The sequence below is a fragment of the Manis javanica genome, chromosome 1, assembly GCF_040802235.1.
Source record: "Manis javanica isolate MJ-LG chromosome 1, MJ_LKY, whole genome shotgun sequence".
In the NCBI taxonomy this organism is placed as follows: domain Eukaryota; kingdom Metazoa; phylum Chordata; class Mammalia; order Pholidota; family Manidae; genus Manis; species Manis javanica.
The window spans coordinates 198,510,176-198,524,059 of record NC_133156.1 but is presented as its reverse complement, the minus strand read 5'-3'; the positions used below and the strand labels follow the sequence as shown (position 1 = coordinate 198,524,059).

General features: G+C 37.6%; 1 protein-coding gene across 2 annotated transcripts in view; it reads right to left on the bottom strand.

Moving 5' to 3' along the window:
• Positions 1-1,112: 1,112 nt before the first annotated feature.
• The window catches only part of ASB3 (ankyrin repeat and SOCS box containing 3), a 123,392-nt gene continuing 110,620 nt past the window's right edge, over positions 1,113-13,884 (bottom strand). For both annotated transcript variants that reach the window (XM_036991388.2, XM_073213301.1), the window contains exon 10: positions 1,113-2,905. In XM_036991388.2, the coding sequence (XP_036847283.1) occupies positions 2,700-2,905 (206 nt within the window). In that variant the 3' untranslated portion in view covers positions 1,113-2,699. The remainder of the gene's footprint in view (positions 2,906-13,884) is intronic.

Sequence of the window (13,884 nt, the reverse complement as noted above, 5' to 3'; positions counted from 1 at the left end):
GATCTGGAGCTATTAACTATAATTCACCAACATTTAGATTAGATTTCTGAGTCCTTGCTATAAGTCATAAAAATAGTATTTTATTGTATGACACATTGTACATAGTAAATAAAATTATTTGTTTTAAATACTAAGGGCTTTTAAATGTCTCTGAAATATTCATTTTTATATTTTTTTATTTTGATATCATTAATGTACAATTACTTGAACACTACGGTTACTAGACTCCCCCATTATCAAGTCCCCCCCACATACCCCATTACAGTCACTGTCCATCAGCATAGTAAGATGCTATAGAATCACTACTTGTCTTCTCTGTATATAGTGCCTTTCCCATGTTCCCCTCCCCCACCACATTATGTATGCTAATCATAATGCACCATTTTCCGCCTTATCTCTCCCTTCCCACCCACCCTCCCCAGTCCCTTTCTCCTTGGTAACAGTTAGTCCATTCTTGGGTTCTGTGAGTCTGCTGCTGTTTTGTTCCTTCAGTTCTTGCTTTGTTGTTTTAGTTCACAGATAAGTGAAATCATTTGATACTTGTCTTTCTCCACCTGGCTTATTTCACTGAGCATAATACCCTCTAGCTCCATCCATGTTGTTGCAAATGGTAGGATTTGTTTTCTTCTTATGGCTGAATAATACTCCATTGTGTATATGTACCGCATATTCTTTATCCATTCATCTACTGATGGACATTTAGGTTGCTTCCATATCTTGGCTTTTGTAAATAGTGCTGTGAGAAACATAGGGGTGCATATGTCTTTTTCAAATTGGGCTTCTGCATTCTTAGGGTAAATTCCTAGGAGTGGAATTCCTGGTCAAATGGTATTTCTATTTTGAATTTTTTGAGGAACCTCCATACTATTTTCCACAATGGTTGAACTAGTTTACATTCCCATCAGCAGTGTAGGAGGGTTCCCCTTTCTCTACACCCTCGCCAACATTTGCTGTTGTTTGTCTTTTGGATGTTGGCCATCCTTACTGGTGTGAGGTGATATCTCATTGTGGTTTTAATTTGCATTTCTCTGATGATTAGTGATGTGGAGCATCTTTTCATGTGCCTGTTGGCCATCTGAATCATTTTCATATTTTTAAGAACAAGAGCTAAGTTATGGATAGTTGAATTTTTATTACATACTTAAACATGAACAAAAACACATGAAAAGATTCACCTTCAAATGTACATTTGGCCCTAACAAAAATGGGTTATGTGAAAAATTAGAGACTTAAGAGTTTGAAAAAATAAAGATTAGGACAACATTTAGAAATTACTGCACAGTAAAAAAAAAAAATTTACTGCATAGTACAAACATTCTTGGAATCTCTTTAAGTATCAGAATGTCCATCTGGTTTTCCATTATGTACCCTTATTTCTGCCTGTATAACTACATTCAAACTGAGCAAATACAGCTCTCAGCTACACTGAACTCAAGTCATCCCTCTAGACCTACGATGCCTCCTTCCTTTGGTCCACCTTCCTCACTGCTTCCTCACAGCCACGGCCTATCAGAGGTGGACCTGGCTGACCCACTCCCATCTATTTTAAGCCACAGGACTCCAGTAGGACAGAAGACATGCCCTCCTTTGGACCTCATCTCTAGCTGTCTCTCAGTAATGCTTTCAGAACTTCTTCTCAAATTTGGTCCTCATAGACTCTTATCATAGTCACTTGATCCAGTATTTAGTCCTGACTCCAGACTCAGAAAGATTAATTATAAAACCAATAAGGCAGTGTCTCATTAACATAGGATTCTGAAGTCTAAATTTCATATACTATATGGTAACCTATCTAGATAATAAAAAGAGAAAACACTAATATTAATAAAACTGGCAGCCATTGCTTCATAGGATGAAAGTGGGCCTCTGAATTGGAGGCTGAATGAAGAAGCTTTAATGATTTATTTGATACTGAAGTGACTCAGGCATAGATACCTTTCTTTCTTTAAAGATGGGACCACAGAATTGCCCCTCCCAGTCTCCTGATTAGTATTCTAATGTAGCAAAATGCTCATTTATCTCAATAGCAAGCTAATATTTTTTTGGCTAAGCATATCTTTGAGTTTAGGTCCGTTCTTGCCTTTGCAGAAAAGGAATCTTTTTTAAGACAATATGAAGAAACTGGGGGGAAAAAAAATAACAGCAAAATGATTCATTTTCTATCTTTAAAAAAAAAAAATTCTCCCCTGAGTTTACCTATGAAAAGCCAATGAACAGCATTCATAAAAGTGACTGAATTAAGATATGAGAATGGAATAAAAGATAATTCTTCTATTAACATAAGAGACATTCAACCTCAAATAAAATAATAATAATAATACATTCAAATCCACTATGTGTGCACTTTCAGTGAAGTTTTATGCATTCCATTATAAGCTCCTAGCCCTAGGTAAGCACAAAGTCATGGAACATGCCATGTCTATCACTAGAAGTAGCATCACAGTTCATTAACAGAATAAAGCAGAAAAAAGGTTAGGAAATGAATATTACAACATGAAATGTACCAGTGATAAAACTGCAATAAAGTAACATAAATGAAGTTACATTTTTTTTACCAGGAAGACAAGTTGTGAACGTTCACCCCAAAACCCTAACCACCCACACAAACAAAAATCATCTTTTGCGACTATAAAATCAAGAAGAATTTGTACTCCATGGCTCTTTGTCTTGGTGATTTTCAGAGTAATACATGAGCTGTGTTAAGTAGCTTCACTGAGTTCTCCATCTTGGATAACTGCCAGTTCAGGAACTTCATTCATCCTCAGAACCTCAGCGTAGAGCAAATAATTATGTAGACTTCTGGGAAGTGGTAACTGACAGATAAAACTGTCATATTGTAAATGTTCTGGTTTTAAACTGGACCGAATTACCAAACGACAAAGATGGGTCAGGGATGGAACAGAGGCTGGAGAAACAAACAAATAGAGGAAGATGAAACATTTTTAAACACAAAGATAAAACAGTACATTAAGATAAGTACCTTTTTATTCCCATCTCTGTACGGTAAAACAGAAGTCATATGTTACTCAGACCTACTTTTGAAAGACTACTTGGGCTAGGATGACCACAATAAACTATTTATGCTTTTTACAACCTTCACCTGGTTCCTCTCCCTCAAGTTGCTAGCCACACATCCAAAGTCAGTACCCAGGGCCATATAAAATTAAACATCAAATCCCAAAGACATGGCAATACCAGTTGGCACTTAAATGGAAGAACTAACTTCAGAAACCACAGAAGTTCACAGCAGCAAATGCTATATCCTTCCTACTCTGTTTCATTGCAAATGATCTCCCCCCCACCTACCACATCAAGTGAATAAATGTGTAGCATACAAAAGTTTTCCTCTTTGTATCTGTGACAAAGAGTTTTAAAATTGACAGAGAAAAGGAACATTTAATGTCTGCTATGCCATATGACCATACATTTCACATACACTCATTTAGATTATTCAGTTTGGGAAACTCCTCAAATCACAGTGTTTCAAAATGCCAAATAAGAAAAGCAAAACAGTTATCTGATTTTACACATAAAACCTGAGTCTCAGAAAAGTTGAGTATTTTCTTAAACCAGGTTCACAAACCCCTCCATTATATATAAGACTATAGCATCTATAATATAGCACACTTATTTCCAGCGTTTCATACCCATATCTTGTTTAAATTTACCCTTTTCTATAAACTTAAAGAATCATCATTCTCAATTATAAGATGGAAAAACACAGGTAAGGAAGGGGAGCTTCAGAGGAATTAGCAGATTACACATGGAGACGATGCCCAAACTGAAACTCCACCCTCCTCCAGTTTTCCAAAGGTGTAAGCAGGTTCAACTTCAACAGTTCAACTTAAGTACTGTGTTCAACTGTTACATATAAGGAAGCCCTCTTACCCAGTGAGATCAGGAGCAATAACTGGTCCTCACGTCACTCGGGATCCACAAATGTAATAAAAGTTTTAGAAATAAGCATAATTGATTATTGGTAAACACACAACTCAGTGATAGTAGGGACGAAAGTGTACTGCCATACCCAAACCATTGGCTTGATGTGTAATTGCTGAGCATGCCGCAGGCATAGTCGGATGGGACTCATAGAGGAAATGACAGGACTGGAGTGCATGGGTTAAAGTAAGGTTAGTTAAGGGAATCTTTACTTATATTCAGTCGGAGTTTAATATACATCTTGTGAAATTGAAATCTCTTCATTCTGCACATTTGTGCATAGATATTTATTACACTTATAAGTATACATTTGTTATACACCCAAAAGGAAGATAAAGGATGGCTGTGCAACCTGGAGGAGAGCTGCTAGGGGCTGAGAGATCCTTGATGCATCTCCAGCTTCTCTTACTGGACAGACTCCTTGGGCTGATGACAGTGCCTCTGGTTTGCCCCACAGCCTCCAGCAAGCGCTGACGAGCCTTTCTAGGTCATCTGATTACACTACTATAGCCCTATTTTTAAAGCTAAATAAACCATCTATGGTTTATATATGTATGTGGAAACTGAATCATTTGTGATTAAGCCAAATTGAACCAGTACACATTTATTATGGGAAGCTTATGGGACTTGACCATGTTGACACTGTACATCAACAACACTGCTGGTACTAGAGCCAAGTGATTTGACTCCAAGTTTAGAGTTCTTTAAATAGTGTTAGGCCCAAAATAATTCTCTAACCACTGAAACTATCGTTAAGTTTCAGAAGATCTTGCCATTTAATAATACAAGAAAGGAAAGGGTGTGGTTATTTCAGATACTGGTTCCAATTTTAATCGCACTGCTTTGGTTTTCCTCCTATGAGCACAGTAGACCACTGGCCTGATGAACAATTAAGAGGTAAGAACTACATCTTGAACTGAGGGAGTCTTTCATCTGTAGATTATTAACACAGATGATAATACATCCATCAGTGCCATCTTAGTTTAATATGCAGTGAATATTAAGTGAATGTTATAATTGTATATGCGATATTTCAAAGCATGCAAAATTCCTGTAAAGGTTTTAGTGATGCATAGTATTTCCAGATGTGTTCCCACTAGGCTGAGAGAAGATCAAGCCATGCCTGAATTTATAATAGTGAAAAAGCCCAGAAGCTATACGCAAAATGTATTTTCTTGAAAATATGTTATAACCATTTTAATTTGTTAAATAAATCTCTCTCTTCTTGGATGATGGCACTGATTGTAGGCCTAGAAAACAATGTCTGAAACCATGCTATTCCTTTAAATCACTTTTCTGATGCATCATTTTCAATTTAGTATGTTAAACCTAGTTTATCTATAGATCTATTAACAGACAAGCAACCTCCAACTTGTCATTCCTATTTAGAATTCTTCCACTTTGTTTATTTTATGGTATGTACTGACAGAACAATTGAAATAGAAGCTACATGTTATGTTTTATTAAAATCAAAGCAATGATCAAAATAAATCCAATTCTTAATTCATTATGCTTATTATTCATATTCTTATTCATTACTTCAGCTTCACTGTAAGATGGAACTATATGTACATCATACACACTGCCTGTATTTCCAAACCATTCATTTCTAGCCTGCCCTTATGCCAATATTCAAATGCTCTATCTGCCTATACTATATTTCTATGGTTCCTTTCCATGGCTTTTCACATCAAATGTATTCACTCAACTCTGGGGCCATCTATTACAATTTATTATTTTCATCATTAATACGTTGTCTTTCTGGTTGGCTTCCACCTTTTTGTAACCAGGCTTTCTTAATTTTACTTGTATAATCTCTCTCTCCCACTGATTACAACTGAAAACTCTAGACAAAATACAAAAAGCAACTACCTGAGGTCTCTGAAAAAATAAATAGATTAGGGAAGGAAATCAAAACTTGAAGAATGATATGCAAAAAAAAGATCTTACATGTAGATCCAAATAGGAGGAGTACATGATGGCTTAACTGAGCTAATCGGTATATTATCCTTTCCCATCTACAAATTATGCAAAAGTTTTTATCAAAAATTCATCTGGCAAATTTCTATTTTCCTGCTATCAATCAGTTTATAAACTCACTGGAAAGTTTAGTTTTTATACATTTTTATTAAATGAATTCAAAATCCAGGAAAACTGTTTCCAAATATTTTAAATGTTAATATTAGAGTTTTTCTAGGTGACACAGATTGTTTTTGGCAAGAAATCCCATAACAATAGAAATATTTCCCAGAATCTGATTTCAAAATCATCTCCCCACAGCAAAGTTTCTTTCAGAAAAGTTTCTTTCTCACTAGGTTAAAATGTCATCTTTACTTTAAATCAACAGAATTTTCAGAAAATTTACACTAGGTTTTATACTACTGATAGCTACTTATCACAAAGAAAAACAGAGGTTAAGAAAATTGGACTAGCTGTATTTTAGCAGAAGAAAGGTACATAACTCATCTTTAAGTTCAAAGACTCCTTTGTATATTAACCATGTATATGTATCAAAACATGTATATGTATTAAGCATGTATATATATCAAAATGAGCAAACCTCTGTATGTATAAACAATTATCATGGTCACTCTCATCTCATTATAAAGTATTACAAAGACTCTAATATATTTTAAAGGTCATGTTTATTAAAAAATTATCCACAATGATATTACTTCATTCAAGTCTGGTTCAACTCCTTTCCTGTATCAGTCTGACTATTGATGATGTAATAAAATTCATTTCATGTATGATGTTACCTCCATTTCCTTACATTTACAGAAAAGTAAGCCACTCCATCAGCATTCTTTCTTAGCTCTTCCAAGATATATCTTTTTATTAAATAAGTCATTACTATTGCAAGTGTAATTTTTATCAGATAACATGGCCATCTGATAAAGAACAGGTGTGTATAGCTCTACAATTATTGTTACTTCACTTGTACCTTTAGTATTGTCCACACAAAACACTATTTCTTTGCAGAAGTCTTTTTAAGCCAATTTTTGAGAACTGGGTAAGTTAAAACTGGGTAATAGGTCCACCGAACAATCACACATGAACTACAATCACTAAAGCACACCACAAGTGTGGCTGCACAGTGAACCCATGCACTTCACTTTGGAAAACACTAATCTAGTCCATATGGATATGTAAGTACAAGGCATTGAGTCATGTGTACTAAATGGGAGAGGGGAAAAATGAAAGCTCGATTCTTGACAACTACAACCTCACTATTAGAGAAAAGAAAAAATGAAAAGCAGCTTAATCACTGATATGCAGTTTCATCTACCTCTCTCCCACTTTTAGGATACCTCTCTGGAGACTGAAATATTCAAAAATTAAGTAAAATTGTGTAGAGTAAACATTCTCCTGTGGTTATCAAATGAAAAAATGAATCATGGTCTCAGAATCCCTCAGAAAATAAATCCATTCTTTATTTCCCTAACTTGCTTAGGGAACTACAACACAGCAGTCTGAGAGAACAGAAAAAACTAAGCTTAATTATTATAAAGGACATTTTAATGTTCTCCAAAACCTTTCCATAAAATTATCAAGAATAGGATGGCGGCGTGAGTAGAGCAGTGGAAATCTCCTCCCAAAAACACATAGAGCTATGAAAATATAATAAAGAAAAATCTTCCTAAAATAGAGACCACAGCACACAGGACAACATCCAGACCACATCCACACCTGCAAGAACCCAGCGCCTTGCGAAGGGGAGTGCTTTTTGGAAGTCTTAAAGGGGCAGGACAGGTCACTTAGACCAGAGGCAGGGAATCTGGGGATCACTGGGCACTCTAACCCCCTGGGCAGCAGGGAGCACAGAGACCCATTACGGAGATAAATAGCCTCCTGGCCGCTCCCCCTCCAACGGGGCTCCACCATTTTGGAGGAACAGCCTCAGCCAGGCCAAGCCCACAGCAACAGCGGAGATAAACCCCAAAGCAACTGGGCAGGAAGCAGAAGCCCTGTCTGCGCACAGCTGCCCAGCACAAGCAACTAGAGGTCGCTATTCTCCCAGGAAAAGGCTACAAACCAACAAGAAGGGAAGCTCTTCCAGCGGTCACTTGTACCAGCTCTGCAAACTATCTCTATCACCATGAAAAGGCAAAACTACAGGCAGACAAAGATCACAGAGACAACACCTGAGAAGGAGACAGACCTAACTAGTCCTCCTGAAAAAGAATTCAAAATAAAAATCATGAACATGCTGACAGAGATGCAGAGAAAAATGCAACAGCAATGGGATGAGATGCAGAGAAAAATGCAAGAGCAGTGGGATGAGATGCAGAGAAAAATGCAAGAGCAGTGGGATGAAGTCCAAAAGGAGATCACAGATGTCAGGAAAGAGATCACAGAAGTGAAACAATCCCTGGAAGGATTTATAAGCAGAATGGATAAGATGCAAGAGGCCATTGAAGGAATAGAAGCCAGAGAACAGGAACGTATAGAAGCTGACATAGAGAGAGATAAAAGGATCTCCAGGAATGAAACAACACTAAGAGAAATATGTGACCAATACAAAAGGAATAACATTCGTATTATAGGGATACCAGAAGAGGAAGAAAGAGGAAAAGGGATAGAAAGTGTCTTTGAAGAAATAATTGCTGAAAACTTCCCCAAACTGGGGGAGGAAATAATCGAACAGATCATGGAATTACACAGAACCCCCAACAGAAAGGATCCAAGGAGGACAACACCAAGACACATAGTAATTAAAATGGCAAGGATCAAGGACAAGGAAAGAGTTTTAAAGGCAGCTAGAGAGAAAAAGGTCACCTATAAAGGAAAACCAATCAGGCTAACATCAGACTTCTCAACAGAAACCCTACAGGCCAGAAGAGAATGGCATGATATACTTAATGCAATGAAACAGAAGGGCCTTGAACCAAGGATACTGTATCCAGCACGACTTTCATTTAAATATGATGGTGGGATTAAACAATTCCCAGACAAGCAAAAGCTGAGGGAATTTGCTTCCCACAAACCACCTCTACAGGGCATCCTACAGGGACTGCTCTAGATGGGAGCACCCCTAAAAAGAGCACAGAACAAAACACACAACATATGAAGAATGGAGGAGGAGGAATAAGAAGGGAGAGAAGAAAAGAATCTCCAGACAGTGTATATAACAGCTCAATAAGCGAGCTAAGTTAGGCAGTAAGATACTAAAGAAGCTAACCTTGAACCTTTGGTAACCACGAATCTAAAGCCTGGAATGGCAATAAGTACATATCTCTCAATAGTCACCCTAAATGTAAATGGACTTAATGCACCAATCAAAAGACATAGAGTAATAGAATGGATAAAAAAGCAAGACCCATCTATATGCTGCTTACAAGAAACTCACCTTAAACCCAAAGATAAGCATAGACTAAAAGTCAAGGGATGGAAAAACATATTTCAGGCAAACAACAGTGAGAAGAAAGCAGGGGTTGCAGTACTAATATCAGACAAAATAGACTTCAAAACAAAGAAAGTAACAAGAGATAAAGAAGGCCACTACATAATGATAAAGGGCTCAGTCCAACAAGAGGATATAACCATTCTAAATATATATGCACCCAATACAGGAGCACCAGCATATGTGAAGCAAATACTAACAGAACTAAAGAGGGAAATAGACTGCAATGCATTCATTGTAGGAGACTTCAACACACCACTCACCCCAAAGGATAGATCCACCGGGCAGAAAATAAGTAAAGACACACAGGCACTGAACAACACACTAGAACAGATGGACCTAATAGACATCTATAGAACTCTACATCCAAAAGCAACAGGATATACATTCTTCTCAAGTGCACATGGAACATTCTCCAGAATAGACCACATACTAGCTCACAAAAAGAGCCTCAGTAAATTCGAAAATATTGAAATTCTACCAACCAATTTTTCAGACCACAAAGGTATGAAAGTAGAAATAAATTCTACAAAGAAAACAAAAAGGCTCAAAAACACATGGAGGCTTAACAACATGCTACTAAATAATCAATGGATCAATGAACAAATCAAAATAGAGATCAAGCAATATATAGAAACAAATGACAACAACAACACTAAGCCCCAACTTCTGTGGGATGCAGCAAAGCAGTCTTAAGAGGAAAGTATATAGCAATCCAGGCACACTTGAAGAAGGAAGAACAATCCCAAATGAATAGTCTAACATCACAATTATTAAAACTGGAAAAAGAAGAACAAAGGAGGCCTAAAGTCAGCAGAAGGAGGGACATAATAAAGATCAGAGAAGAAATAAACAAAATTGAGAAGAATAAAACAATAGCAAAAATCAACGAAACCAAGAGCTGGTTCTTTGAGAAAATAAACAAAATAGATAAGCCTCTAGCCCAACTTATTAAGAGAAAAAGAGAGTCAACACAAATCAACATAATCAGAAATGAGAATGGAAAAATCACGACAGACTCCACAGAAATACAAAGAATTATTAAAGACTACTATGAAAACCTATATGCCAACAAGCTGGAAAACCTAGAAGAAATGGACAACTTCCTAGAAAAATACAACCTCCCAAGACTGACCAAGGAAGAAACACAAAAGTTAAACAAACCAATTACAAGCAAAGAAATTGAAACAGTAATCAAAAAACTACCCAAGAACAAAAACCCCGGGGCCGGACGGATTTACCTCGGAATTTTACCAGACACACAGAGAAGACATAATACCCATTCTCCTTAAAGTGTTCCACAAAATAGAAGAAGAGGGAATACTCCCAAACTCATTCTATGAGGCCAACATCACCCTAATACCAAAACCAGGCAAAGACCCCACCAAAAAAGAAAATTACAGACCAATATCCCTGATGAATGTAGATGCAAAAATACTCAATATAATATTAGCAAACAGAATTCAACAGTATATCAAAAGGATCATACACCATGACCAAGTGGGGTTCATCCCAGGGATGCAAGGATGGTACAACATTCGAAAATCCATCAACATCATCCACCACATCAACAAAAAGAAAGACAAAAACCACATGATCATCTCCATAGATGCTGAAAAAGCATTTGACAAAATTCAACATCCATTCATGATAAAAACTCTCAGCAAAATGGGAATAGAGGGCAAGTACCTCAACATAATAAAGGCCATATATGATAAACCCACAGCCAGCATTATACTGAACAGCAAGAAGCTGAAAGCATTTCCACTGAGATCGGGAACCAGACAGGGATGCCCACTCTCCCCACTGTTATTTAACATAGTACTGGAGGTCCTAGCCACGGCAATCAGACAAAACAAAGAAATACAAGGAATCCAGATTGGTAAAGAAGAAGTTAAACTGTCACTATTTGCAGATGATATGATACTGTACATAAAAAACCCTAAAGACTCCACTCCAAAACTACTAGAACTAATATCGGAATACAGCAAAGTTGCAGGATACAAAATCAACACACAGAAATCTGTAGCTTTCCTATACACTAACAACGAATCAATAGAAAGAGAAATCAGGAAAACAATTCCATTCACCATTGCATCAAAAAGAATAAAATACCTAGGAATAAACCTAACCAAAGAAGTGAAAGACTTAAACTCTGAAAACTACAAGTCACTCTTCAGAGAAATTAAAGGGGACACTAACAAATGGAAACTCATCCCCTGCTCATGGCTAGGAAGAATTAATATCGTCAAAATGGCCATCCTGCCCAAAGGAATATACAGATTTGATGCAATCCCTCTCAAATTACCAGCAACATTCTTCAATGAATTGGAACAAATAATTCAAAAATTCATATGGAAACACCAAAGACCCCGAATAGCCAAAGCAATCCTGAAAAAGAAGAATAAAGTAGGGGGGATCTCACTCCCCAACTTCAAGCTCTACTACAAAGCCATAGTAATCAAGACAATTTGGTACTGGCACAAGAACAGAGCCACAGACCAGTGGAACAGATTAGAGACCCCAGAAATTAACCCAAACATATATGGTGAATTAATATTTGATAAAGGAGCCATGGACATACAATGGCAAAATGACAGTCTCTTCAACAGATGGTGCTGGCAAAACTGGACCATTGTCTAACGCCATATACAAAGGTAAACTCAAAATGGATCAAAGACCTGAATGTAAGGCATGAAACCATTAAACTCTTGGAAAAAAACATAGGCAAAAACCTCTTAGACATAAACATGAGTGATCTCTTCTTGAACATAGCTCCCCGGGCAAGGAAAACAACAGCAAAAATGAGCAAGTGGGACTACATTAAGCTGAAAAGTTTCTGTACAGCGAAAGACACCATCAATAGAACAAAAAGGAACCCTACAGTATGGGAGAATATATTTGAAAATGACAGATCCGATAAAGGCTTGACGTCCAGAATATATAAAGAGCTCACACGCCTCAACAAACAAAAAACAAATAACCCAATTAAAAAATGGGCAGAGGAACTGAACAGACAGTTCTCCAAAAAAGAAATACAGATGGCCAAGAGACACATGAAAAGATGCTCCACATCGCTAATTATCAGAGAAATGCAAATTAAAACTACAATGAGGTATCACCTCACACCAGTAAGGATAGCTGCCATCCAAAAGACAAACAACAACAAATGTTGGCGAGGCTGTGGAGAAAGGGGAACCCTCCTACACTGCTGGTGGGAATGTAAATTAGTTCAACCATTGTGGAAAGCAGTATGGAGGTGCATCAAAATGCTCAAAACAGACCTACCATTTGACCCAGGAATTCCACTCCTAGGAATTTACCCTAAGAACGCAGCAATCAAGTTTGAGAAAGACAGATGCACTCCTATGTTTATCGCAGCACTATTTACAATAGCCAAGAATTGGAAGCAACCTAAATGTCCATCGGTAGATGAATGGATAAAGAAGATGTGGTACATATACACAATGGAATACTACTCAGCCAAAAGAAGTGGAAAAATCCAACCATTTGCAGCAACATGGATGGAGCTGGAGAGTATTATGCTCAGTGAAATAAGCCAAGCGGAGAAAGAGAAATACCAAATGATTTCACTCATCTGAGGAGTATAGGAACAAAGGAAAAACTGAAGGAACAAAACAGCAGCAGAATTACAGAACCCAAAAATGGACTAACAGGTACCAAAGGGAAAGGAACTGGGGAGGATGGGTGGGCAGGGAGGTATAAGGGGGGGGAAGAAGAAGGGGGGGATTAAGATTAGCATGCATGGGGGGAGGGAGAAAGGGGAGGGTGGGCTGCACAACACAGAGAGGACAAGTAGTGACTCCACAACATTTTGCTAAGCTGATGGACAGTAACCGTAATGTGGTTGTTAGGGGGGGACCTGATATAGGAGAGAGCATAGTAAACATAGTATTCTTCATGTAAGTGTAGATTAAAAATTAAAAAAAAAAAAAAAAAGAAAGAAAGAAAGAAAAGGGGGATTACTCCTTAACAGGATAAAACTATTGGTAAATCAAAGATCAACGCATGCTTTAAATATCCTTAATGTTGATCACTTAAAGGGTGTCAGATGATCAGCTATGGAGGTACTCTTTTCTGATAATATTCCTTTCTCTTAATTAAAAAAAAAAAAAAAAAAGCAGTTACTGTGTGCTGACCTCCAATGAGTTCTGCAGAGTGGTATAGAGGGCATGTCAAAGTGTGGGCAAAGGGTCTGTTTGTTTCTACGCAGAAGATCAAGGCCTAGCTTGGATACCCAGAAAATGAACTAAGATACGATATGAGGAGGAGCTTCCGGCATCAGCACTCTCTGGAGGACTTGTGCCGGGGGATGATCATCAAAAAGCCTCCACAGGGATCCGGACGATGCTGCGGTTGTGGCTGCATCCAGCCCACCGTCTCCTGGACTTGCCATAGGAATGAGGAGGGAGATGTCTAGGCTGGCATGTGCATACAGTGAGACAACGAATTTGACCGGATCTGTACTGTTGGAACTCAACCAGGAGTTGGGAGGGGTGCAAGTTGTAGCACTCCAAAAT